Source organism: Ipomoea nil, unplaced genomic scaffold, assembly GCF_001879475.1.
Source record: "Ipomoea nil cultivar Tokyo-kokei standard unplaced genomic scaffold, Asagao_1.1 scaffold1576, whole genome shotgun sequence".
Classification (NCBI taxonomy): Eukaryota; Viridiplantae; Streptophyta; class Magnoliopsida; order Solanales; family Convolvulaceae; genus Ipomoea; species Ipomoea nil.
The window spans coordinates 1701478-1728746 of record NW_017618004.1 but is presented as its reverse complement, the minus strand read 5'-3'; the positions used below and the strand labels follow the sequence as shown (position 1 = coordinate 1728746).

Genomic DNA, 27269 nt, shown 5'->3' with positions numbered 1-27269 from the left:
GTTTATACACGAATAATTGTATGTGGATGCGTAAGTTAGCAATCCTAAGGGTCTAAAAATTCTAATTTGTAATGTTTTTTATAAAAAGACGTACTTCAACAATTAATGTTGTTTATTAGAAAGTTTTTAATAATTTGTAAATAAATGTTAATTTTTCAACTCAATATCTTTTCGTTGATCTTGCAATATCCTATAATAACTTATTACAATGTTATATCTATAATTTATTATCATATATTCAATTAGTTTATTTATTAAAATAATATTTTAAATTAAAATAATATAACACGGGTACAATGCTAGTATAGATAAGAATGGGGAGATTTTTTCCTTCCCCTATAAGAACGGAGACGAGGACAGAGAGTCAGAGAGTGGGAAGAAAGTTGGGGTCCCCCATCTTGCCTCGTTGACATGTGTATCTCCACCTACTGCATGTCTGCGTCCCAAACCCCCCAATGCATTTAATAATAATATAATAAATGCGACATAGGACTATAGGAGGGACCAACACAAATAATTTTGATTGTCTGGGAACTGCAGGCTGCCATTGTTGACTCCTCAACTTCAAGAAAGAGAAAATGGTATTACAACAGCAAGAATGCGAAGAGAGATGGCTGATGCATTACTCCTCACTTCATCAGATTCTTCTAGTGGGCGATGGAGACTTCTCTTTTTCTGTGTGTTTGGCCAACTCTTTTGCCTCTGCTTCTAACATTCTCGCTTCTTCTCTCGATTCTTACGGTACATACCCTCTCTCCAGTCTCCACTCACACACACAAACGCTTTTTACTGCGTTTATATCAACATTTTGCTACCATCTTTAGGGTTTTGGAATGATATATATATTGTGCTGAGATTATCATACACTCCACTCCCATTCCCTGTATGCTCTCTGAAGTTGTCGTTTTCAGCGGAAAAGAGTTCAAATTTTCATTTGTTTCTTTTTGGGGATTGGGACTACATGGTTTATTGAATATCCATTTAGTTGACTTTTGAAATCATTTTTTAATCTGTGGTTCTCATGTTTTTTATTATGGTAAAGCTTATTTAATCAAACGATTGATATGATGCCAAAGATTTTGTCATCAAGCTGTAATTTTCACTCATCTCAGATGTACTAAAGAAAGAAAGAGTGAAGAATCTTGGTCCATTTTCTATGAGTTTAAGTTTAGTCCCACTATATTAGCAAAATCACAGTTTTGGTTCACATGTTTAATTCCTATTAATTTACATTTATGACTATTCTTTTAGTACCAATTTTTATACACAACTATTGTTGTAGTGTCAAAATTAATCTCGCCGGCCAGTCACCCTTTTAAAGTTAAAAGACGTGCCAAAAAATCTAAAAATTTTAAGGGTATTTTTTTCATTTTCAACTTAAGATCCCAATTTGAGCATGAATAAAGGGATTTAAACCCTAAGATCGATCCCAATTCGCAGTTCTCATCATCATCCTACCTTAATTTGAGGAAGAGAATTGTGAATTGAGATCGCTATTAGAGTTTAAATCACTTTATTTATGCTCAAATTGGGATCTTAATTTGAAAATGACGAAAATACTCTCAATAATTTCATATTTCAGCATGTTTTAAACGAAAGGGTGACCACGTGACCGGCGTGGTGAATTTTGGCACTAAAACAATAGTTGTGGACGAAAATTGATACTAAAATAATAGTCGTGGATGAAAATTGGTAGGAATTAAACATGTAGACCAAAACTGTCATTTTGTTAATACTCGTGGGACCAAAATGGGTATTTGCTCTTTAGTAAAAGTTTACCAAAATGGAGATATTGAATAACTAGCTGCTATTAAATGGTTTTCATTTCATTGAACTTTCCCCATTTTACTTGTAATTATGGGTACCCTTTTCATCCCCTTTCCCCTATTGTAAGGCAGGATGTTGGTTGATATTTAAGATTTTGGTTGCCATTGCTTTCAATTTTTTTATGCTAATCACTCTTGGAGTCTTGGGTTTTTGACTTGAGATACTGGTATGGTATCATTTCATATATGCAGATATGGTGACAAAAAAGTACAAGAATGCAAAATCGAACTTAGAAAAATTGTGGCATTTGGGAGCCACAATTTTGCATGAAGTGAATGCTATCAAAATGAAGCAGCATACTGATCTCCGGATGAGGAAATTCGACCGCATTATGTTTAATTTCCCCCATGCAGGTTTCTATGGGAAGGAAGATAACATCCATCTTATCCAGTATGTCCTCATCTGCTATGACTTTATTATTACTTGAATTAGGTTTTAATCTATTAACTATTTAGTCTTCCCACTGTTTATATGACTTGCTGTAAAATTTTCTTGATTTTGAAGGACAACCTAACATTTCGTGTATGGACAGAATGCACAGGAATCTTATCAGTGGGTTCTTTAGGAATGCAAGTGGCATGCTCCGACCGTATGGTGAAATTCATGTCAACCACAAAACAACAGGGCCATTCGGTCGCTGGAATCTTGCTGAATTGGCATCAATGAGTTCTTTGGTTTTGATCGATTGTGTTGATTTCAAGAATGCAGATTACCCTGGTTACAATCATAAAAGAGGACATGGTTCGAGGTGTGATGAGCCTTTTCCCTTGGGCAAGTGCAGTACCTTCAAGTTTATATTCTCACCATTTGCAAACAAAATTCCCAGTTCTTTAAATCACAATGGATTAGCTCAAAGGCACCCCAGAGTTTCAGTTACAACGCCACAACTTTCGACCAAATTTGATGCTGTGATGAATGGCTCTTCTCACTGGGCTGGATTACTGCAAACCTCAGAGAAAGAATGTTTACATATCTTCGGTGGGTATTTTAATCACGCCAGGGAAACGTTTGGGATGATGGAGTATAACATCGAATCATCTGTTCGTAAACAATTATATCATGCAAACGTGAAATACATGGTGGAAACGCCAGGAGGTAGCTTGAGTGGCTATATCAATCTTTTGGAACAGCTTCACCATTTGAGCACATCAAGATCAGCAGGGTTGAGAGAGAATCTGGTTTTCCTTAATCAACAACTCAGGCAAGCTCCTCACTTTTAGTTGAGGAATTTGATGGCACTGCACCTTGCTATCATGTTTGTTATTTATGCGTTTATGTGCATTTATATTGAATTTGGTTTGCTGTTATCGTTATTGACTGATGTAGGACCTATGTTATCGTCATATTGTATGTGTTTGGGACCAAAGAATATTCTATGTGGGGAACTAGGGTTTTGTTTATGTATGTGGGGCTGTGGAACTTAGAATGTAGTTAATGGGGACCGGCCTTGCTTGAAATTTAGTTTATGGGCTGGTCCCCATTAACTACATTCTAAGTTCCACAGCCCCACATACATACGAACAAAACCTTAGTTCCTCACATAGAATATTCTTTTGGTCCCAAACACATACAATATGACAATAACATTCTATCTAGCTTGATTTTCATTTGTTGGACATAATTAGTCATCTTTTTGAATTTTTGTCATTCCATTATTTAATAAAAGTGATTAACATCTATTTTCGTCATTTAATTAAAAGAGTAAAAGAGGGTGAGAAATTACATATTAACTAGGACAAGATGCTTAAATGATACGGAGTAAAATTATATGTTGACCTTTTGACAAAAATAAAGGATGTTTGGTTGACAATCACATCGAAAGTAACTGAAACCTTGCTCTATTATATCCTTACCCTTTGTTCAATTTGGCTGAAATGTTTGGTTGACAATCACATGGAAACTAACTGAAACTAATCATTAATCATTAAATAAAAATTAATGAACCTTTTATGATGATGACCAAAATGATACTCCGTACTAAACAAAAAAAATCTTGCTTCAAATTTAAAATTTACTTTATTTTATAATTCTAAACTATATTGTTGCTTAATATATACACTAATATCCTTAATTTGTGAAATCGATTTGATTAATTCAACCTAGTGTAAATTAAGCTTCATTCGGAGTAGCTCAGGTTACTCAGATCTTTTTCATCCACTTGGGTTAATATAATGTCCCCTCTTATTTATTTGTTTTTTTTTTTTTTAAATTATTGCAATTAAAATTTGTCAAAGCAAATTATTCCAGCTGGCAGCTTGTTTTATATGGATAAGATAGAGCTAAGAAGAAGTCGTTTTCCTATGGCCTCGCAAGGGCTTGATATTATAAAGACTTTAAAATTGATTAGTGGCTTGCACGATGATCCAAATTGATGGCTAATTAAATCACCTTTAATTTGACCTTTCATTTTAGACTAAGTCCATATGCTCTTACTTTCATTCTTTGGGTATACCCTACAGAGTTTGATATCAACTTCTAGGGATGGTTATACTGTGCATCCGTATGCACCATGCATGGTATATACGGATGCAAAAACGACGTCGTTTTATTAAAAACGCGCATTCCATTTTAAATGTAATCAGTTACTCCTATTATGCTTAAGACTATGATTCCTAATTAATATGATATAATAACGTATTAGGACTAAACTAATGTATCCTATTACGAATAAACTTAGTCTAACAAATGTAATCAGCCATCCATGCCGGTTTCCTTCGTTCTCTCCTTGGCCTAGTAGCTTGGGTTGTTTCTTTTCTTTCTCCCAATTCTTGATTTTCACCTTCTTTCACTGTGGATATACTCGTATCACAAATATTTAATGTTTATTGATTAATAAGAAATTGATCAACTACATTACTCCTGAATTAATATGAATAATAAAGAAATGATACGAATGATATAGCGAAGGCCGTGAGACCGTAAATTGTATTAAATGCCGTGGAATTGGCTATTACAATGATTCTTCGGTACAAAGTGTGTCCGTAAAGTAGATCGTGTCCTAACTGGACAAGGTGGAGGGTTTTTATACAACCCCGCCCCTAACCGCCACCCCCTAAAGCGAGGGGTGGTTAGATCCGAGTTGACCGCGCCCGGTCTCGCGACCGGGCCGTGCTGTGGGGCCAGGCCAAGCCCGTCACGGGCTCGGGCCGAGCCCATTTGGAGGTCGGCCCGGCCTCCTGGAGAGGCCGGCCCGGCCTCCGACGTGGCCCGTGCGGGGGCCACGTGGCGAGGCCCCGTCCGGGGCGGGTACGTGGCGCCGCCCCGGGACCCGTTCTTGTCCGCGCCCTCGGGTCGGTGCGGGTCGGTTCCTAATATATCAGTCACCACCTAAAATCAAAACTCCACGTCTAATCGTTGTACAAGTTAATGGGTTCAACAAGAAATGGTGCGTCGAAGTACAATACAGGTACGATTGTCTTCATTTTTTTGTTTGTTATTTATGCGTTTATATTGAATTTGGTTTGCTGTTATCGTTATTGACTAATGTAGGACCTATGTTATTGTCATATTGTATGTGTTTGGGACCAAAGAATATTCTATGTGGGGAACTAGGGTTTTGTTCGTATGTATGTATGTGGGGCTGTGGAACTTAGAATGTAGTTAATGGGGACCAACCTTGCTTGAAATGTAGTTACTAGGGTTTTTTTATTAGGTAGAAGACATTGGGGTCCACTGTGCATTTGGTGTTTGCTTTATGAGTATTGCAGGTGTGTTGTCTTCTCTTTTTTTAATGTAAATGTATCTACTTTGACCAATTATGCCTAAAAGCATGTGTTGTGCACTGTGTATGAGGCTTATTGTTTTACCAAGCTTTATTATAAAGAAATGAAAATTGTTAGTTAAATACAGCAGCACAGTGTATTCACTTTGTTTAAACTGGTTTTTGTCTTCATCATTGATTATTTTAGGTGGAGTAGAATCCTACAATTTCACTCTGTTTATAAGGCATGGAGGTATGATAGAACAATCTATCCCACCAAAATATTTGGGAGGTAAAATGAATAGCTTTAGTGGGATACATTCTGATGAATGGGGTTTTATCACCCTAAAAGAGAAGTTTGGTGAATTAGGGTATAAAGATGGTAACTTTGGGTTCTTTTTAGACTCTGATAGACAACCCCCATTACCACCTTTATACACTACAAAAGTTGGAAGACCAAGGAAGCTTAGGAAAAAATCTGCCCATGAAGTCAAGAAAACTAACAGCAGATGGAGTGCATGTAACACCCCGTGTTACGGTCCCTAAAACCATTTAATTAATCAATCAATAAGTCCAAGAGAAGGAATAAATCATAATGATTAATTAGGGAAAAAGGCCCACCATAGTCCATGGGCCCTCATATATAAACCCAACCCCTAAACCCAATCCTTAGTTCCGAAAGGAATAGAATTAGCAAGCCTATAATATTAGTTCCTAATTAGGACTCTTAAATATATAAATAAGGGACTTAGGAGACACCTAGAACTTCCCACACGCCTAAACGCCCCACCTCCCCAGGAGAGCTCCAAGAATTCCCCTAGAAGAAAGCAAGAAAGCAAGAAAGCTTAAAGAAAGACCCTTCATAGCCAAGGAACTAATTAAGGCTAAGAGGTAACCCATGTCTCAACAAAATCTATTTTCATAGCTATGATTTCCCCCTTAGGGTTTCCCCATATTATTGTGTATTAATGACTTGTGATAATTATTGTTGATGATTGATGTGATGATCCCATGGGGATCTTGATAATCTTGATATTTAGAGATTCTTGATAATTATGATATTCTTGATGATTATATGGAGTTCCTGATGATTATGTGTTGTTCTTGATAATTGGGTGATGATCTTGATGATTATGTGTTATTCTTACCGAATCTTGCAATTAGAAGACGAACTGTATTCTTGTTGATATAAAAGTGATTAGAACCCTAGGTTGTATCGTATGATCTTATTCTTGGATTATCGGGTGGGGAAATCGCATGTTTGGGTGTTGATTATACTTAGAAAAGCATGATAGGTTATGTGCCGTTCGTTCCTCGTATTTGATTCATTAATTGTCTACGGGTTGTCGTTAATTGTGTTGTAAAGTGTCTAAGCATGGTTTCGGGTTCCATAACGGTTCCCGGGGCGTAAAGTGTGTGAAAAGAGTCAGTGGGGGGTAGGGGACCCGCCACCTACCCATAACCGTAAACCACCGCCTGGCAGCGGGTGGCCGGCGGGCGGGCAGCTACCCGCTGTCCGGAACAGTAGAAACCGGCGGGCAGCCCACCACCCACCGGCTACCCGCTGGAAAGTCGTCCCACCCGGGACCCCGGCTTCCCCGTTTGACGTTCCCCGTTCCCCGTGGTGTCCCAACGGACCCCGTTTATCGTGCCTATGTCTAGTTTGATGTTTCGGGTACCGTTCGTAGGTTTATGAGTCTATTATATTGCATGCTGGTTGAATTGGTACCCCGTTGACCTAGGTGGAAGAAGTATGAACCCCTTAGGACTGTTCTTAGTATGTGATGGATCACGCATAGGTTTTGTTATGCGCTTTCTCCCCCTTCCTAATGTGTAATGTGGGTACACCGTTTGGTTGCGATCAAACGTTTCTATACGAGCTGCGGTTCGTCTTTTTTCCTGGCTGCGGTCAGATGACATTCTCTTGGGCTGCGGTCCACTGTTTGGTTGCGATCAAACACTATGATGAGCTGCGGTTCATCGGTCGGTTGCGATCGACCCCTCCGTGTTACGATACGGGGCAGGGTGCTGCGGGGCCGTGTCAGAGCTATATGCGCTGACCCTCATGTATGGGCATGCGATTGGTCCTGTGGCGCCAACAAAGTGTGTTATGTGTTGTGATATGGATGAGTTGTGATTATGAGTGTCTTGGGGGATGTGACTATGGGATTTATATTGGGGATTGTTCATGTTGGGTTATGATTATCGTTTATGCTTGCCTTGTCCGCCTTATCTTTTGTGAACTGCATATGCTCGTTATAACTGTTGCTTGTGTCTAGCCTTATCTGTCGAGTCATTCCCGGTTTTAAAGCTAGAGTTCGTAGGATATATCTTCATGCTCATAATGGTTTTCGTATATCTATATATATATATATATCTCTATATGTATTGTATTTCAACGCGTTGGAGTGGGTTACCAGCATCTCTCGCTGAACAGATATATTTGGCTTTCAAGCACAGAGGACTAGAGCACTGGAGCGCGCTAGAACTGGAGCGTAGAAGTAGAGTAGTTTTCCTTTCGGCCTGCGTGCCATGTTATGCTTTGTGTTTCAATGGATATTAGTTAGACAGCCTGTGCACCTGGGTTCTCTAGCCCAGGTGTAGCATAGCACCCCGTACACTTATGATATACTTTGGGATGTAATGAGATATTACCTTTATTATATAAGCTTAAAATGTCTTGAAAATCTGGGGTGTTACAGTGCATGTTTCTAGAACAAATGTGAAGCTTCATTGTAGAATATGCAAGAAAGGTGGTCACAATAGTAGAAGATGTCCTCGATCAGGTAACTTTAACAAATTCTAATTGATAAATAAATGATTTTTTTCCATCTTTTATATAATAATATGCAGAGGAACATGCAACCTGAGATGGAAGCACAAAGGCAAGGCCAACCTGAAGGGATTGCTGATGATGAAGAAGCTCAAATTAAAGAGATGTGAATGTTGAAGGGACTGCTGACCATTATGACCATTATGTTTCCATTTTGTATGACCATTTCCTGATCATTTTAATACCATTAAGATCAACAGTAAGTGAGCATTATATGGCCATTTCCTGATCATCCTTACTGTACTGCAAAGCATACTAGTAAAGCTTATTAGATGCAAAGATTTAAACATAATTCCATTTCACAACCAACATATTACACCATACACCCAAAACACCTAAATCCATTCTTCCATTACCACATCATTTAGTAAATTAAGCTAGAGGAAGCCTAACAACCAATTTATCCCTACTATCACATGTGGATATCATAATCCAAAGTATACATACACTGACCACAATGGTTTAGTACATTTTGACTTTGTCTTCACTACAACACATCTGCTTCTTCTTAACTTCAAATTCAAGCTCTCAATTTCTTGCTCATATCGATTTATCTTCCTTATCAATCCAGAGATTATCACCTTTGATCTTTGACACATTGGGGCACTACAAGAAAAATGCACATAGACAACACTAGAAAGACAACAGTTTTTAAGAAAAGTGTTGTCTTTTGTATAAAAGACAACAGTTTGGTCCAAAACCGTTGTCTTTGATGCAACACTTTTGTCAAACACAACGGTTTTTACTTAACCGTTGTTATAAGTGTGTTGTCTTTGTGCATTTTGTGAAAAGACAACACCACAACGACAACGGTTTTTAAAAACCGTTGTCTATGTGCGTTTTTTTTTTTTAAATAAGACAATGGTTTTTTTAACTGTTGTCGTTGGTGTGTTGTCTTTAAGCGGATTGGAATACACAACACTAGAAAGACAACGGTTTTAAACAACCGTTGTCTTTGTGCGCTCTTTTTTTAAAAATAGACAACGGTTTTATTTAACCGTTGTCGTTGGTGTGTTGTCGTTAAGCGCACTCGAATACACAACACTAAAACGACAACGGTTTTATATAACCGTTGTCTTTGCATGTTCTTTATTTGTTTAAGACAACGGTTTTATTTAACCGTTGTCTTTGATATGTTGTCTTTAAGTGTATTTGAATACACAACACTATAAAGACAACGGTTTTAAAAAACCGTTGTCGTTGCGCATCATTATTTAACATGTATATAAAATAAAAACAAAGATGTTAACTAGAAGAATTGAACCTTTGACCTCATGCTTAACAAATACAACGTTTTACCAACTACACAACACAAACTTTTATATCTTAAGGTGCAACATCTGGTATATAACTGGGTTTCTTCTGTGTTGTTTGTGAAAACCAAGACAACAATTTTAGATGATAGTTGAAGAATTCCCCCAGGAAGAATAGAACCTAAGACCTCTAACATAATAAACTAAGCTAAACCCACCAAGCCACAACAACACTTATTTATTCAAGTGCAACATCTAGTATATTACCAAAATAGTTCTATTTTCGTTCATATTTAAATATAAAATTATTCACCAAAATTTCAAAGTAAATTCATTAAAGTTTTATTTTCAATTATATTACAATAAAGGCCAATCTATGAATTCAAAATAATAATAATAATTATCAAGTATAAAAAACAATATGGGGTGGTGTTCATAATGGTGCGGTATATATGATGTGTAGGGGTTTAGGGCGGTATATATGATAGGGGACGGGGTTGGTAATCGACTATTCCGGCTAGCGCATGACTAACAAGGTTAGCTATATGTTGGTAATTAACCCTTACGGCTAGCGCATGACTAACAAGCTAAGGTTAGCTATGTGTTGGTAATCGACTCTTCCGGCTAGCGCATGACTAACAAGGTCGAAACTGTTGGTAATCGACCCCTCCGACATGCCTGGAACACGTTGAGAATGGATATGAAAGAGTAGTTGATCGATGCCGTACAGTTTGCTATATCCCATTTCTTTTGCCGCGATCTTAATTAATTAGCTCTATGTTCATAATTACCAAACTATATATTCATAATTTTTGAATTGAAATGCATATTCATAATGATTGAATAACTCTGATCTATATTCACAATTACAGAATTTTGTGTTTATAATTTGCGATGTTAATATTCCCAAGTGTTTATAACTATACATTTTAGAAATTGTGAATCAACAATACAGATTGTGAATATGCAGTATAGAAATTATGAATTTATTGTATAGAAACTATTAATCTATACAATGGTATTTAAATTAGAAATATACTGTATAGAAATTATGATTCTACATTATAGAAATCTATGAATTTCGTGTTCTGTACCTATATACCCGGTTTTATTTTAATTGACCGGATGTAGCGACTCGAGTAATTAAACTAATATTTTGTTACGAAATTTCCCTCTAATTAAGCTAAGACAAATTAAAATTTCCCCCTAAGTCAAAATTTCCCTCTAAGACAAAATTGGGAATTTTTTGTCTTCCCTCTAAGACAAAATTACGCAAAGGTCGTAGGTTAGTCCAAAATTTCCTCTCCTTCAGGCTTCAGTTCGCCGACCGCCAGTCTCCGCTAACAGCTCGTCCGTGTCCGGGGGGTTTCTGCCGGCTTCAACAACACCAACGACACAGCTCGTCCGTAGGTCTCCGCAGTGGGTGCTCTCCGCCGACCGCCACTAGCCATCTCCGCCGACCGTGTACCGCCGCCGCGTCCAAGCTTCGACGCCGTCGCCAAAGCCCAACCTCTTCGGCCATCGCCGCCGCCATCCTGTGTCGCCGTCGGTCCAGCTGCCGCCGCCGTGAGGTATCCAAGTTATTTTAAGGTAATAATCTGTCAACTTTATCCAAGCTAGGATTGTATCAATGTGTGTATCAATACAATATTTGTTTTTTTGTGTGAAAATATGATAGAAATTTAAATTATGATCTCTGGGTGTGATTATTGAATTTTTCAATCTACTCTTGCATAAGAAAGAAGTTGTAGCGTTGACAACTTGTTTATGCTTGTTCAATCTACACTTTCTGCTTCTCCAGAAACTTGTTTATGCTTGTTTTTGGTATACTTTAAATTTACCACTTAGATAGCTACATATTAGTCTCTATGAATATTATGCATCAATGCACCATTCTCTTGGTAGTTGGATTCCACTGAATTCTGTATTGTTGGTAGAGGTGAGCAAAAAATGAAGACCGAAAAACCGAGGCCAAGCCCATACATTTTAATACCTTATAAGCTCTAATACTCATTTATATAAATATATTAGTTTGCTTTTAGCCCCTAAGCCCAAACTGAAAGTGCCCAACACAGTGAACACACATTGATATAGAAAATAATCTAATTCCCTTAACCACTTAGTTAGTAGTTAGTGACTCAGTAGTTGCTTACTGCTTAGTGAGTTAGTGTAGGCTGTGTAGTAGATTGCTTCATCACATATTAGTGAATTTATGGATTGTTAAACATTTAATTTTTAATACTTTGCACATTGGCAGTGAGCAGTGAGCTCATTTAGACTTTGGAGCATATTTTAAATTATGAACTATTATTAGTTTGTTAGACTTGTGATTTTTATTATTTATGGACATTTGATTTTGAAATCTTTATGTGATTGAATGTTTTAACTAGTAATGTGTTTTTAGTGTTAATTTTGAAATCTTTATGTGCTTGTCTATGAACGAATATTGTTATTCTGCAACTGCAAATTCTGCAGTAGATAAGCTCTTATGGTGATGATAGTAATAACACAAAGGAAAAGGCAAAACATGTAATGTTATATGTGAGTTGTAGTGATGATGTTAGTTTTTTTTTTTTTTTTTTTTTTTTTAGTAATTTTGTACTATTTGGGGTGGGAGAATGTCTAGTGGGTACTGACTGGGAAAATGAGCTCATCACTTCATTCCATGCAGTTTAATTTTAGTCTGTTTCTTTCTGCTCAGGACCACCTCATAAGCTGATCAATAAGAACTTCAAGTTAAAATCCTTGAAAACTTCAAAAAATCCTCAGCTTTGAAAATATATATACAAAACAAATGAAATCAACAACAACTGGTGCATGTCTTGCATGCAATTTGCATCCTAGATTCTTGTTTTTACACACACATACAGATCAATTATTAATTGCTTCTTTGAATCCCATTATATATATATATATATATATATATATATATATATATATATATATATATATATATATATATATATTCTCCCATGCACATATGTATGAAAGAATTGACATTAATCTACCTCTTAATATAGCCAAATTACAAAACCAAATTAAACTTCTTTCTTTCATATAATGTGAAAAAGAAGAAAAATATTGCATGCTTAATATAAAAAGTTACAGCTTTTTGGAGTTTGGGTCAGGAAGGGAAAGAGAAAAAGGAAAAGTTGCATTCTATTTGACTGCTGCTCTGTTTTACTGATGTTACACTAAAGTGCACATCATTCCTGTGCTAGAACTCACACGAATTGCTGGACAGACCACATTATGCTGTTCATTTGTGTTTTTTTTTTTTTTTTTTTTTTTTGGTTTTGTTTTCAGTCTGATCAATAGATTATTTTTCACAGTATTATTGTGATTTCTGATTCTTTTGGTACTTTGTATTCGAGTTGATGAGCATGTATTCAATCTCTGGGTATGCCTGAATATATATATATATATATATATATATATATATATATATATATATATATATATATATATATATATATATATATATATATATTATTTGTCTTGTTACTTGATTATTTTTAAGCGACATGAATTTATTTTTCTTGTCACTTGACTATTTTGTAGCATTGAAATGGACAAAGAATGGATGTCAAAAGATAGATTATGTTATGAATATGAGGTTGGAGTAGAATCTTTTTTAGAATTTGCTAAAAAAAAATGTCGTTGATCCTAATTCAATATCATGCCCATGTGCAATATGTGGCAACCTAAGGAAGCAACCTATTGATACTATAAGGGCACACTTGTACCGTAATGGAATGGATGCAACGTATGTGTCATGGATATGGCACGGGGAGAAGGCCACGTTTAACAACTCAATAGATGAGGGATGTCAAATTAGGGGAGAGGAGCAAATGCTTTTTGATGAAAACCCTATAGATATGGTAAATGCTGCTTATGACGAATACGTTGAGGATCCCAACAAATTTAGTAAATTACTAGAAGATGCAGAGAAACCGCTATACGCTGGATGTACTACGTTTACAATGGTTCATGCAATATAGGGTAAGAATGGTTACAATTTACTTTCAATTGCATATATTGTGTTGATGTAATATATAATTATGTGTTTGTGTGTGCATAGCTTCCATTGGGTTCTGACAGTTATCAACATCACTAAGGACTTAGTTTATGTGTGGGACCCTCTTAATCATCGCATTCACGATGATGATTGGAAGCGTGTTGTAGAAATGTAAGTTTTTATTTTTTATTTTTTTTTATTTTCATTCTTTCGATTTATTATTACATAATCTGAATATATATATATATATATATATATATATATATATATATATATATATATATATATATATATATATATATGAAGGGCTATTAAAATGGTTCATGCATCCACTACGAATGCAAAGAAATTAAAGGACGCAGTAAAACTGCTTGGGAAATTGTCAAGGTAATTTCATATTTTTAACTATATAAGTGTTTGTATATAGCTAAATTGTAATGCAAATATTATTTAACATTTGTAGGCTCCTCGTCAACCGGATAGTAACCAATGCGGTTTTTTTGTCATGGCGTACATGAAAACTTTAATTGAGAATATGCCAGACTTCGAAGATAAAAATTCTGTTCAAGCACTGGTATTACATTCCATTTCTACTCTCTCTTCCTTGTTTCTCGCTGTTATTTAATTGCAGAATGGTTCTAGGTTTTTAATGCTTTGTTAGCTTGGATTTAAGCCTCTCTCTTTTTCACTTGATTTGGACAGTTATTGATGATAAATTTGATTTTTATTTTTTATTTTTTATTTTTTAGAATAAGTTTGTTGCTCTGAAATTTGGGTGTAGAATGTGTGTGAAAGCTCGAAATTTTGGGCATTTTAGTGCTTGATGTTTTGTAATTAATAAGGGATTTCTTTGTCGTTTGTGTTTAAGTTTCATGCATTATATTCTCATGAGATTTTATCTGAATTGTTTATCAAATTTGGGTGTCTAGTAATCTCCCAAAGACTTGAAGGCTAAGACAAGAACCTGAATCATGTGTATCTGATCTGTTAACATTTTTTTTGGGGAGTGCATTTGTATTGCTTTTTCAAGTGTCTTTCTTTACTTGTTGGCTACACTTGTTATGATTCTCTTTAGGGAACTCATTATCTTGTTATGAACAGCTTGAGTATGAATGTGGTGAGAGTAAGAGGGCAGTTTCATTTCATTGCAAATTATTTATATCTATACTAATTTATTTTCTTACTTTTTACATGTAGTTTCAACAAGTTGATTATGACAAAGAGGTTATTGATCTGGTGCGATCTGAATGGGCCGATATTCTATCAAGTCATATAGAGTAGGTATGATTTGGTCATTCGAACGTTGTGATCATCTAGACTTGAATTGGTTCGGGGAATTGTTTTTTGTGTAGTAGTATTATGACTTGAATGATAATTAGAATTGGTCATGGAAGTATTTTGACTTGTTATTTTGAACCTTATTAGCTTGTGCACAATTATGTAACTACACTTTGCAACATATGGTGAATGGATAATTTTTTTTTTATACGATTATAATTTAAGCAGGTGAAAAACGGTTAAAAACCGTTGTCTATTTTACAATAGACAACAGTTAGAAACCGTTGACTTTTCTACAAAAGACAACAGTTTATGGGTGTTTCAACAACACACAATAGACAACGGTTTATAACTGTTGTCTTTTAAAGAAAAGACAACAGTTAAAAACCGTTGTCTATGTACGTGACTTTTAACAACACTGGTTTCAACAACGCTTAATAGACAACAGTTAAAAAACCATTGTCGTTGGTAGAAAAGACAAGGGTTATTAACCGTTGTCTATTGCGTGGCTTTTAACAACACCGGTTTCAACAACACTTAATAGACAACAGTTAAAAAACCATTGTCGTTGGTAGAAAAGACAACGGTTAATAACCATTGTCTATTGCGTGACTTTTAACAACACCGGTTTCAACAACACTTAATAGACAACGGTTAAAAAACCGTTGTCGTTTCTAGAAAAGACAACGGTTATTAACCGTTGTCTATGTGCATGACTTTTAACAACACCGGTTTCAACAACACTTAATAGACAACGGTTAAAAAACCGTTGTCGTTTCTAGAAAAGACAACGGTTATTAACCGTTGTCTATGTGCGTGACTTACAACAACACCGGCTTCAACAACACTTAATAGACAACGGTTAAAAAACCGTTATTGTTTCTAGAAAAGACAACGGTTAAAAAACTGTTGTCTATGCGCGGGACTTACAACAACACCGGCTTCAACAACAGAAAGTATACCCCTATGACAACGGTTATTAACCGTTGTCTATGTGCATTTTTCTTGTAGTGGGGGGTCAAACCAACGAACAAATCCACATCCACCACTAATTCCTCCATATAACAAAAAAAAAAAAATTATAAAATTATCAAATCAAATTGGATTATAAGCCAACGAACAAATACTCACATTTTCGGATTCGCACAGCCAAAACCTACGGCCTAGACTGTCTTTAGTCCATGAAGCACATATCTTGAGTTGTTGACCACACTGGCAACTATGCCTCGTTGAAGATTCTGTATTTTCTAACACCATTTTCTTGATTTTGGACGATGACCCATAGCTATCCTCACTGTATTTTTCTTCCATAGTAGACACGAGAAATATGATAGATGAAGAAAACTAAAATTCGAAGGAAACACAAGCATAGACTGATAAAATTTGAAAGAAACAATCTGAAGACCTAGGTTTATAAATGCAAAGAGAGGAATGCCTGAGTATTATTTGAAGTTCCTAAAATACCCTTGCATTTTGACGGTTAAGTAGACTGAGGACCAAATCGGTTAACGGTTAGTATAGTTGAGGACTCAATTGGTCACTTTTGAAAGTTGAGGACCAAAGTGGTGAAATCCTCAAAGTCGAGGGACTAAATCGGTAATTAACTCTTGTTTGATAGAATAATTAGTTTATCAGTCAATTTTGACTTATTTGACTTAATTAAACAGTCCATATAACATTTTCAAAAAAAAAAAAAAACAGTCCATATAACTATTTGATTAATAAAATATTAGAGAAAATTACACTTTTGGTCCTATGACTATAGGGGGGTTGGTAATTTCAGTTCGTGACTTTTAAAACTAACAGATTTAGTCCTTTTAGTATGCTTTTTTTCACACATTAAGTCCTTCCGGCTAATTTGCCGGTAGATTTTCGCCGGAAAAACCTATTCATTTGTTTATTAATTTTTTGGAGGGGTAAAATGGTCACTAATGTCTGAGAAAAAAGGGGATAAACGGTGGCTTATATTTCCTACCTTAAATAACGTCCACCTTAAACGTCAATTAAGGACTGGAAACACGTTCGATAACTTTGCGCTGGTGAGTAGAGGTGCAAATGGGGTTCAGGGGTCTGTGTTGAACACGACTGGTCAGCTTGCTATAGTTGCTAATCCTCCGGTGAGTTTGGGTGTCGGAACAGGGGTTGTGCGATCGATTTCTGGGGTGATTAATGCTCAGGGTACCCAACGGAATCTGGGAACTAGTAATACGAGGGAGAACAATGGCTTCTCAGGTGGGGATATCGCAGGGTCTTCAGCTGTTCCGGTGAACATGAACGGTCAACAGATGGGCGGGAACACAGTTGACTCATCTGCCTCCCGTACGCTGGGTTCGACAGATACTTTTTCGATGGATAATGGGCGGATAAGGATGAAGTGTTTGGCACAAGAAAATTGCAGTGGGTTCCAAAACAAAATGTTAACAAGAAGTAGACCACAACTACGGCCAACAGAATGAATATTCAGAGACCGATTGTTGTTGGGAAAGCGATGGAGAGTGAGATTGCAGGCTGGAATTTATTGAATCTGAAGAAGAAATTTTCCAACTTGAGAAGGATGAGGTGTTGGAGATTGAAGAAGTCAAGACATACTGCTTGTTGGGTAGGTTTGCAGGCTGGTTTCCCGGCATGAGAGCTATCCAAGAACTTGCATGGAGCTGGAAGGTGGATTGCAAACCAGAATATGCTCTAAACGACCATGTGTTTTTCTGGTTTAAGAAGGAAGAAGATGTACAGAGTGTGATCTCAGACATTAGTGACCATTTTACCCCCCAAAGAAATTAATAAACAACTGAATGTATTTTTCCGGCCAAAATCTACCGGCAAATTGGCCGGAAGGACTAAATGTGTGAAAAAAGCATACTAAAAAGACTAAATTTGTTAGTTTTAAAAGTCACGAACTAAAATTACCACCTCCTCTATAGTTATAGGACCAAAAGTGTAATTTTCTCTAAAATATTATTCCCAAACGTTAAAATTCAAAAAGCTGATCAAAGTAATTTTTTAAAAAGTTCATTTTATAATACTATTAATTAGTCAAATTTACTAACATAATCAGCTATCAACTAACACAATGATTTAAACCAAAATTTGGACGTTTGAACATAATGAGGGTTTATAAACGATGGTAATGTCTAATGGTAAACTGGTACTTCCATTCAAAACCTCTGCATTTCAAAATTCGAATTCCAAGAAATTTTGATTGGGGGCCGGGGGGGAACTGCAGGCTGCCACTGTCATCCTCAACCTCAAAAAAAGAGGGAAAATGGTATTACAACAGCAAGAATGCGAAGAGAAATGGCTGATGCATTACTCCTCACTTCATCAGATTCTTCTAGTGGGCGATGGAGACTTCTCTTTTTCTCTGTGTTTGGCCAACTCTTTTGGCTCCGCTTCTAACATTCTCGCTTCTTCTCTCGATTCTTACGGTATCCTCTCTCCACTCACACACACAAACGCTTTACTGCGTTTATATCAACATTTTGCTACGATCTTTAGGGTTTTGGAATGATATATTGTGCTGAGATTATCATACACTCCACTCCTTGTATGTTCTCTGGAGTTGTCGTTTTCAGTGGAAAAGAGTTAAAATTTTCATTTGTTTCTTTTTGGGGATTGGGACTACATGGTTTATTGAATATCCATTTAGTTGACTTTTGAAATCATTTTTTAATCTGGGGTTCTCATGTTTTTTATTATGGTAAAGCTTATTTAATCAAATGATTGAAATGAGGCCAAAGATTTTGTCATCAAGCTGTAATTTTCACTCATCTCAGATGGATGTACTAAAGAAAGAAAGAGTAGGAAGAAGATTCTTGATCCATTTTCTATGAGTTTGAGGGAGATAATGGATTATTGATTCAACAAAAGTTCTCAGCTTTCTTAAAGCAGGAATCACAAAATTTACCTAAATGGAGATATTGAATAACTAGTTTCATTTCATTGAACTTTCCCCATTTTACTTGTAATTATGGGTACCCTTTTCATCCCATTTCCCCTATTGTAAGGCAGGAGGATGTTGGTTGAGATTTAAGGTTTTGATTGCCATTCCTTTGAACATAATGTTTGATGCTAATCACTCTTGGAGTCTTGGGTTTTTGACTTTAGATACTGGTATGGTATCATTTCATATATGCAGGTAAGGTGACAAAAAAGTACAAGAATGCAGAATCAAACTTAAAGAAATTGCGACGTTTAGGAGCCACAATTTTGCATCGAGTGGATGCTATCAACATGAAGCTGCATACTGATCTCCGGATGAGGAAATTCGACCGCATTATATTTAATTTCCCCCATGCAGGTTTCTATGGGAAGGAAGATGACAACCGTCTTATCCAGTACGTCTTTATTTGCAATGACTTTATTATTACTGGAAATTAGGTTTTAATCTATTAACTTCCTTGTGGCATTATTGTTGTATGATTAGCCTTTACCTGGCCATGAATCTTTTTGCACCGGTTTTCAATTTTTTTGGCATTTACTTGTGTTATTTGAGCTCATCATAGCAAATTATTGTTATTGCTTATTAGATTGAAAGGCCATTACTTGGTAAAGGTATGTTTATTCAACATTACGTATTACTTTTCCTGCAATGAATGAACGATTTGCATTGTGGGGTAATGTTGTCTCGATTCCCTGTAGTTGAATTTATTGCAATAATAAAGGGGAGGCTTGAGGTGATATAAAGTACTGATGAACCACCCGTTTTACTTGTGCCATATATCAGAATGTTTATAGTTTTCAAGTGAAGTTATGCACAGATAATTGTATCCAAAATTTGGATTAAAAATGCATTAAATTATGGTGGTTTCGTGTGAATTATTTCGCCTTCCCTCTGTTTATATGACTTGCTGTAAAATTTTCTTCACCTAATATTTCGTTTATGGACAGAATGCACAGGAGTCTTATCCAGGGGTTCTTTAGGAATGCAAGTGGCATGCTCCGAGCGGGTGGTGAAATTCATGTCAACCACAAAACAACACCGCCATTCTGTCACTGGAATCTTACTGAATTGGCATCAAAGAGTTCTTTGCTTTTGATCGAGTGCGTTGATTTCAACAGTGCAGATTACCCTGGTTACAATCAGAAAAGAGGAGATAGTGCGAGGTGTGATGAGCCTTTTTACTTGGGCAAGTGCAGTACCTTCAAATTTATATTCTCACCCTCTGCATACAAAATTCCCAATTCTTTAAATCACAATGGATTAGCTCAAAGGCATCCCCGAGTTTCTGTTACAACCCCACAACTTTCGACCAAATTTGATGCTCCGTATCCTTTCAATGCCCATACTGCGATGAATGGCTCTTCTCACTGTGCTGGATTATCGCAATCCTCGGGATGCTTCCAGATCTTCGGTGGGTATTTTAGTCATGCCAGGGAGACATTCGGGAAGGTGGAGTATGACATTGTATCATCTGTTCGTAGAGAATTAGATCACGCGTACATGAAATACATGGCGGAAAGGCCAGGGTGTGGGTTGAGTGGCTATATCAATCTTTTGGAAGAGCTTCTGGATTTGAGCTCATCAAGATCAGCATGGTTGAGGGAGAATCTGGTTTGCCTTGATCAACAGCTCATGCAAGCTCCCCAGTTTTTGTTGGGGAATTTGATGGCACCTTGCCATCATGTTTAAGCTCTAACACAAGTTTATGGTCATCTGAGGATATGATGTTGAGTCTGTGTAGCATGGCTAACAAGTTTTATCCATAGTATCTAAAACATGTCTTTTGTTTTTGGGGTATACCCATACTTTCCACCGTCATCTTTTGTAAGTATTTGTTTATGGTTTCCTAGTTGGGTGTCCAACTTGTATGAGTTTGAGAACGGTGGCTATATTTGAATGATGTTTCATCCCGATTAAAATATTAAGTTGATAGTTGGACTATACGTTTATGAACAATATGTGGGTTATAGTCCTTCTTTTTTTTTTTTCATAAAAAAAATAAATAAATTAAGTTAGCACTATGATACTAAATTGAATGATCTTAATTGATAGTTAGATTGTACATTTGTGTTTAGATATTAAATGTTCATCAGCTCTTAACATTTAGTACCTAAAGAATGCCACAGATAAATACATCACTTCAATATTGTCTATAGATTACTTCTGATGGGTTGAGTTTATTCTTTGTCATATATAAAAACAAGGAGTTAATTCCAACAATGGTCATCCGAGTATGATGATTTTCCACAATTGGTCCTTGACTTTTAATTTGGACAATTTAACCATACGACTATTAAAATCTTTCCAATTGAGGTCCTTCTGTTATATCTTGGTTAAGTAGACCTTTATTTGAGGGGTAAAAGTGTCTTTTTAGGTTCTGAGTGTATATTTCATCTTCATTTCCCACCGTTGATATTGGAGTTGCATACGCGGCGTAGGAGCAATTCCTCTTGCACATCGCCGTACACTCATGAAGCTCATGCCGGCATCCACAATCAAACTCACTTCATCTAATTCAACGCCAAAAACCCATAGTTTTCACATTCCAAACCATGAACTCTAACGCACCCGTTTGGGGAGAATTTGTTCCAGATTTTGTTGGTCAAAATCCACATGTACCGCTCTAGGTACTCGCCATGGCTGACATGCAACTTGGAGAATATTGTCTGGTTGTGGAGCTCAAACGTGCAGTAATTCTCGGATTTCGTGGAGACAAATGAGAATGTTATGGCCGCTGTCAGATTCATTTTTGGGACGCCACTAAACCGGATTCCATTCCAAGCTTTGCTCCCGTAAATTACGTCGTTTTTCTTCCTCAAGAATGCTTCCGGCATGCCGTTGGGCTGGGTCGATACGTTGACCAGATTGAATTCCCACCTCCATACACCAAATAAATATTCCCATCTTCGCCGATTCTAGAATTCCCCGGCCGGTGGCATTCGTGAGAGGTGTGTCCCTGTTAGCAACCCAAACAACGGTCTTCTCTTTGATGTCCATGTAGCATCGGTCGGAGTTTTCAGGGTGAAGAAGCCTATCTCAAAAAGCGCGCTGGAGGAGACTAAGGTTTGGTCTCCGGCGAATGGGTGCGTCAGGGTGATGCAGTCGAGTACAAGAGGTGCGGTGAGAGTTGGGAGGATGAGGGTCTGGAAAATTATGAAACACCAGATGCAGAGTTAATAACAATATGAAATAATTCATAATATCTTTTTAAACTCCCAATGGTGTAGTGTGTTATCACCACTGCAATCTGGCCTCGTCCAAATGGTTTGCTATGGCGACGGGCAGTCCCGGTTTTGGTCATTCCGTCGGCAGGGGTGACTGGTGAAGGTTCGAACTGCATCGTGACGTACTCAGGCTTGGCAACCTATACCAGCAAATTAAAGTGTGGAAGTGGGCATGATTGAAGGAGGAGAGTGTGGTTTTTCGGTGAAGCTCCCACCAATCATTCCCCAGCTCAAAAGCCAGAAAACTCAAATTCTTTTGCAATCACACTTTCAGAATCTTGGCTGCTCGGACCACCGGATTTTCCCTCGCAATCGCCTCCTGGCTGGCCACCTTGTAATCAAACAAACAGTCGTAGCCATCGGAGTATCTGTGCTTCAGTGCTTAGAGTAGAACACCTCCCCGCACCGGCACCGGAATCCCACTTGCCCAACTTTCCGCCGTCATCCCGCTCCCGAGCACCGGCAAACCGCAAACGTCCCTCGGCCTCTTCAAGGACCGAATCTCCGACGCCTCGGAAGCGTTTTTTTGTCTCCGATCTTTTTGGCGACCATGCCGGGTTAGATCTCAAGTCACAACCGCCGGAGAGTTTCGGATCTGAGCTCTTAGGTGATATGGCAGAAGTAAAAGACAGAACGCTAAATGTCCTTAGAGATAGATGCCTCAACGTTATTGTCTGCCTTCTGTTATCATATAAAACGTTGGCTGTGGAACCAAGATGAAACTATACACTCAGAACTTGAAAAGGCCCTTTTACCCTTTAAATAAACATCCACTTAACTAGAATATAACGGAAGGACCTCAATTGGAAAGATTTTAATACTCGGATGGTTAAATTATCCAAATTAAAAGTCAAGGATCAATTGTGGAAAATCATCATACTCGGAGGACCATTGCTGGAATTAACTCTAAAAACAAGCATGTAGTAGTAGGGTGTGACATGGTAAATTACAATATGGACCATGATCCACATTGCAATGTGGATCATGAATAAATGTGTTTTTTTTTTTTTTTGGGAAAATAATGCTCATTTTTAATATAGTGAGTTTTTATTATTTTTGTACTCAATAATGTTCATTATTTGATAGTATACTAAATAATGAAGCTCCGTTTTCAAAAAAATAAAAATAAATAATGAAGCTTCAGAAAATGAACATTTAATATATTAAAAATGAATTTTAGCATATTAAAAATATATCTTATGTAAGTAATCCACCTTACAAAACGAATCATGGTCAATAGTATATTAATGATTGGTGTGACTATTATTATTATTATTATTATTATTATTATTATTATTATTATTAGAGTGAATTTCATTTTTGGTCCTACTGTTATATGGGCGTTTCCAATTTTAGTCCACCTTAATTTTTTTTGCCACTTTATAACCACTATTATTGAATGTGTTCCACTTTTAGTCTCACCGTTAGTATTTCCATCAAGAGGCCGTGTAATATAGGAATATTTTGACCTATCTTCTCATCCAAGAATATGTTTGACTAAAGAAATGAGAACATTAAACCTAAAACCTAGGAAACCTCGCTGGCCCATGTTGGAACGAACGAACGATGTAGCTTTGGCTTCCCATTCTCATTGTTCGAAGAACCATCTTCGAATATCGGAGGAGGAGAACGAAGCGCCTGGATTAAAAGAGAAGAGACAAACATAAAAATACCAAAATACCCTTTGATTATACGGCCTCTTGACGGAAATATTAACGGTGGACTAAAAGTGGAACACATTCAATAACAGTGGTTGTAAAGTGACAAAAAAAATTAAAGTGGACTGAAATTGAAAACGCCCCTATAACAGTAGGACCAAAAAATAGAATTCACTCTTATTATTATTATTATTTTCTTTTATATAAGTTATCGGGCTAATCAAGCCAACCCAATTAGCCGGAGAGCACAATTAGTTGTTATACCATGGATCAGAGTCCACCTTGCAAGGTGGATCCTGATTCAAAATACACAATTTACATATTTTTTTTTTGAATGCTACTAGCTCTATTACAATGTAGTATCTGTTTATATACTTTCTCAACCTACTGAAACACAAAGAGATAACGCCTCAACTGAGGCTCGAATTCACAATCTTTCAAATGGAAGTCCAACCCGGGTACCATTGGACGAACATAGTCCTGGTTCAGAATTTACATATTAAATGTTCACAAATTACTTTTTATAAAATTGTAAACATTCAGTATGTAAATTGAACATTTTTGAGCCGAATTTATCTTGTAAGTGGATCAAGGTGGACCCGGGTTCACAGAATAATTTATCAAGCACAATATAGTTGGCTTGATTTCTTATTAAGTTTATATTATATTGATCAATTTTAACTCATTAATGTTTTAATTTTATTCGATCAGCCCATCAATTTAAGGTTACAATTGACATTCCTACGTATTTTTATTTTTTATTTTTTATTTTTTTATATAAAATAAAAGAGGTTAAAGACTTTGCTTAGAATCTTCATGTGTTAAGAAATACTTAGGGTGTGTTTGGTTCGCACATGCGAATCAGTATTGAAATGAGAATCAAATACTTGGTAATAGTAATGAGTTTTGATTAAAGTATTTTGCATGTTTGGTAGTAGGATGGAAAATTGGAATGATTACCAATATTGATGTTTGGTTATGTATGATCCTATAATGGGAATAAAAGTTTTAAAAATACAAGAACAAAAAATCAAGACAATTTATTCTAATATAAAGACATCCAAGACACCAATATAAATTTAAAAAAAAAAATTCTAAAATCACTAATCCAAACTTAAATCAAATTACCGATTAGGAGGGAGAATAATGGAATGAAACTCTTATTTTATTAGGGAATGCATTTTCTAATTAAGGGGTAATCAAATCCATAGTAGTATTCTAGAAACCGGTCAACCAAACAATAACAATAACTTTAATTTATAACTAAACTCATGAACCAAACACACCCTTATTTTCAAAAAACAAAAGAAATACTTTAGAGTTTAGATTAATAAGATTATTATATATAATTAAAGGAAGTTCGTAGTGGTCAGTGACGGATCCAGAATTTTTTTTTTTAGTGGGGGAGAAAAATAAAATAGTCATAAATATTGTTGAATATATGCGAAAAATAAAATACCCTCATCAAAACTTTATAAAAATATCGATATAACAAAATATGAAACATAATTAATTTGATAAAATAATTCAAGTAAGAAACACATTATATATATTAAAAAAGAAGCAGTTGAAATGAGCAATGAGGAGTAAGGGATTCAAACCTTGAACCATTTCTAGCATCAGACATGCTTTTACCAACTCGTCCAACTTAATCAATCTTTGTTTAGTTTTATCTGTTTGCATATATTTATATCTAAAACATGTATTATATATACATATATATATACACTAGGACTATATATAGAGTAGGGGTGGGATGAATAGAGACAGCTGACCCAACTGACCCCACTGTAGCTACGCCCCTTATAGTGGTTGCATGTTTATTAAGTTACAAGGAGCTTTTGTTAGAATAGTGATTCCATTTATGATTATATTCCACATTCCATTATTATATTCCACATTCCATTTAGTGCTCATAAGCTTGCTAAACATGTTGTGAATCAGGCAAATTATTTGTATTGGGACCGTATTCTTCCTAGCTTCGTTACGAAGCTCTTTCATTAATCTATTTGCTTTTCTTTCAAAAAATATTCCACATTCCATGCATGACCTTTTTAAAACTCAATTCTCATCATTGGAAAACATTCCACATTCCATGCGTGACCTTTTTAAAACTCAATTCTCATCATCGCTTGCTATTTCAATGATGTTGACATTATCAACATGGATAATGGTTATTAAAAATATGATCAATGATGTTGCTACACCTACTTTGATATCCATATCTTGGCTGGATTAAGATTAAATAAATTAAACATATTAGAAAAAAAAAAAAACCCCAAATAAGTTTGAACACGGCAAATTATTGTGTCTAGCTGTATGGACCATGGTCCAAAACGACGTTGTTGAATTTTATGAGTTAGAATAATATATTGTGTTAGAATAATGTACATTATGTGTTTAGAATAATAAAACTTCTGGGGTAAAATAATGTACTTTATGAGTTAAAATAATGTATATATGAGTTATACAAATCTATGTTGCAGTGGGTCACGTGAAAAAAATATACGCAAAACGACGTCGTTTTTGGACCATGGTTCACACAGCTGTGTGGACCGCAGTCCACGCAATAACTATTGTTCAAACACCTTTAAATCAGTAAAAAAATTGTTATTTAGTTTACCGTTGATATGATTAATTTGGTGTATCCTAAATATACAATTTATTATTATTATTATTATTATTTTCAACCACCGACGACTTTTTAATAAATTTTTGATACACCAGAAAGTGTATAATAGAGAGTAAATAAGAAATACTATAAAAAAAAAAACTAAAATCAAAATAATATGAACTATTCATTTTAACAAACAATTACACCAACATTTTTTTTTCCATTAAAGGCCTAACTTTATTGGCTTTTATTATATTTGTAGATTTGTAGATATTGGTGACAAATTATCATAGTTTAAATACTTAAATATAATTGTCACAAGAATATAAATATTTGAAATTTTAATACCGGTATTGAGTTTTTGGGAACACGAATAAGATTTGGACCATTAATGTAATGGAATACTGATTATAATAAAGATTTCACAAATCAAAGATGCGCACAATTAGGACTAATTAAAATCAAAATATTAATTCTCAAAGTGCGTTAGTTGATTGAGGAATGAGGAGACGACTTAAAATTTTCAAAGAAGAAAAAGAAAAAGAAAAACAAACAAAGTGTTGATTTGATGAATGTGTTATGTGTATAGTAAATATAAAATATAAGGGTACGTATATTTACAAATATTTTCTTTATATATATATATATATATATATATATATATATATAATCGCACTCAGGTGCAAATGCTTCGCCCAGGAGCGAAATAGGAATGAATTCTGTATGTTCACGTGTCCAGATCTAATGGATTAAAAATACTGATTTTTTTTAAAAAGCGCGGTGGCATTTTCGTAAATAATTGAACATCGAAGTGCAAGTAAAGTGTATTACAAGTGCATGTAAAATGTATTATAGGTGCAAGTAAAAATTTACACTGAGCATCAATACTAAGTGCACCTATAGTTATAAGTAGTTGCACCTATA

The 27269-nt window shown here is 35.8% G+C and overlaps 1 protein-coding gene across 3 annotated transcripts; it reads left to right on the top strand.

The window, feature by feature from the left end:
* The first annotated feature begins 536 nt into the window (after positions 1-536).
* LOC109190225 (uncharacterized protein At4g26485-like) lies at positions 537-20756 on the top strand. 3 transcript variants are annotated; one of them, XM_019340681.1, is made up of 5 exons: positions 537-741; positions 2019-2217; positions 2360-2725; positions 20163-20628; positions 20668-20756. In XM_019340681.1, the coding sequence occupies exons 1-4, from the start codon at positions 579-581 to the stop codon at positions 20536-20538; spliced, it is 1104 nt and encodes a 367-aa protein (XP_019196226.1). In that variant the 5' UTR covers positions 537-578; the 3' UTR covers positions 20539-20628; positions 20668-20756. The 3 variants fall into 3 exon arrangements, with proteins under 3 accessions (XP_019196226.1, XP_019196227.1, XP_019196228.1); XM_019340682.1 differs by lacking the exons at positions 537-741; positions 2019-2217; positions 2360-2725 and adding exons at positions 18102-18334; positions 19045-19243 and having other exon boundaries at positions 19797-20628; XM_019340683.1 differs by lacking the exons at positions 537-741; positions 2019-2217; positions 2360-2725 and adding exons at positions 18399-18453; positions 19045-19243 and having other exon boundaries at positions 19797-20628.
* Positions 20757-27269: the final 6513 nt, after the last annotated feature.

Bases quoted from the DNA above. Each gene is read 5' to 3' on its own strand.
- LOC109190225 (XM_019340681.1), top strand. From the start codon at position 579: ATGGTATTACAACAGCAAGAATGCGAAGAGAGATGGCTGATGCATTAC. The intron at 2,218-2,359 runs GTATGTCCTCAT...GTGTATGGACAG, and splicing joins GATAACATCCATCTTATCCA to AATGCACAGGAATCTTATCA. The intron at 2,726-20,162 runs ATTTGATGCTGT...ACTTTCGACCAA, and splicing joins ACGCCACAACTTTCGACCAA to ATTTGATGCTCCGTATCCTT.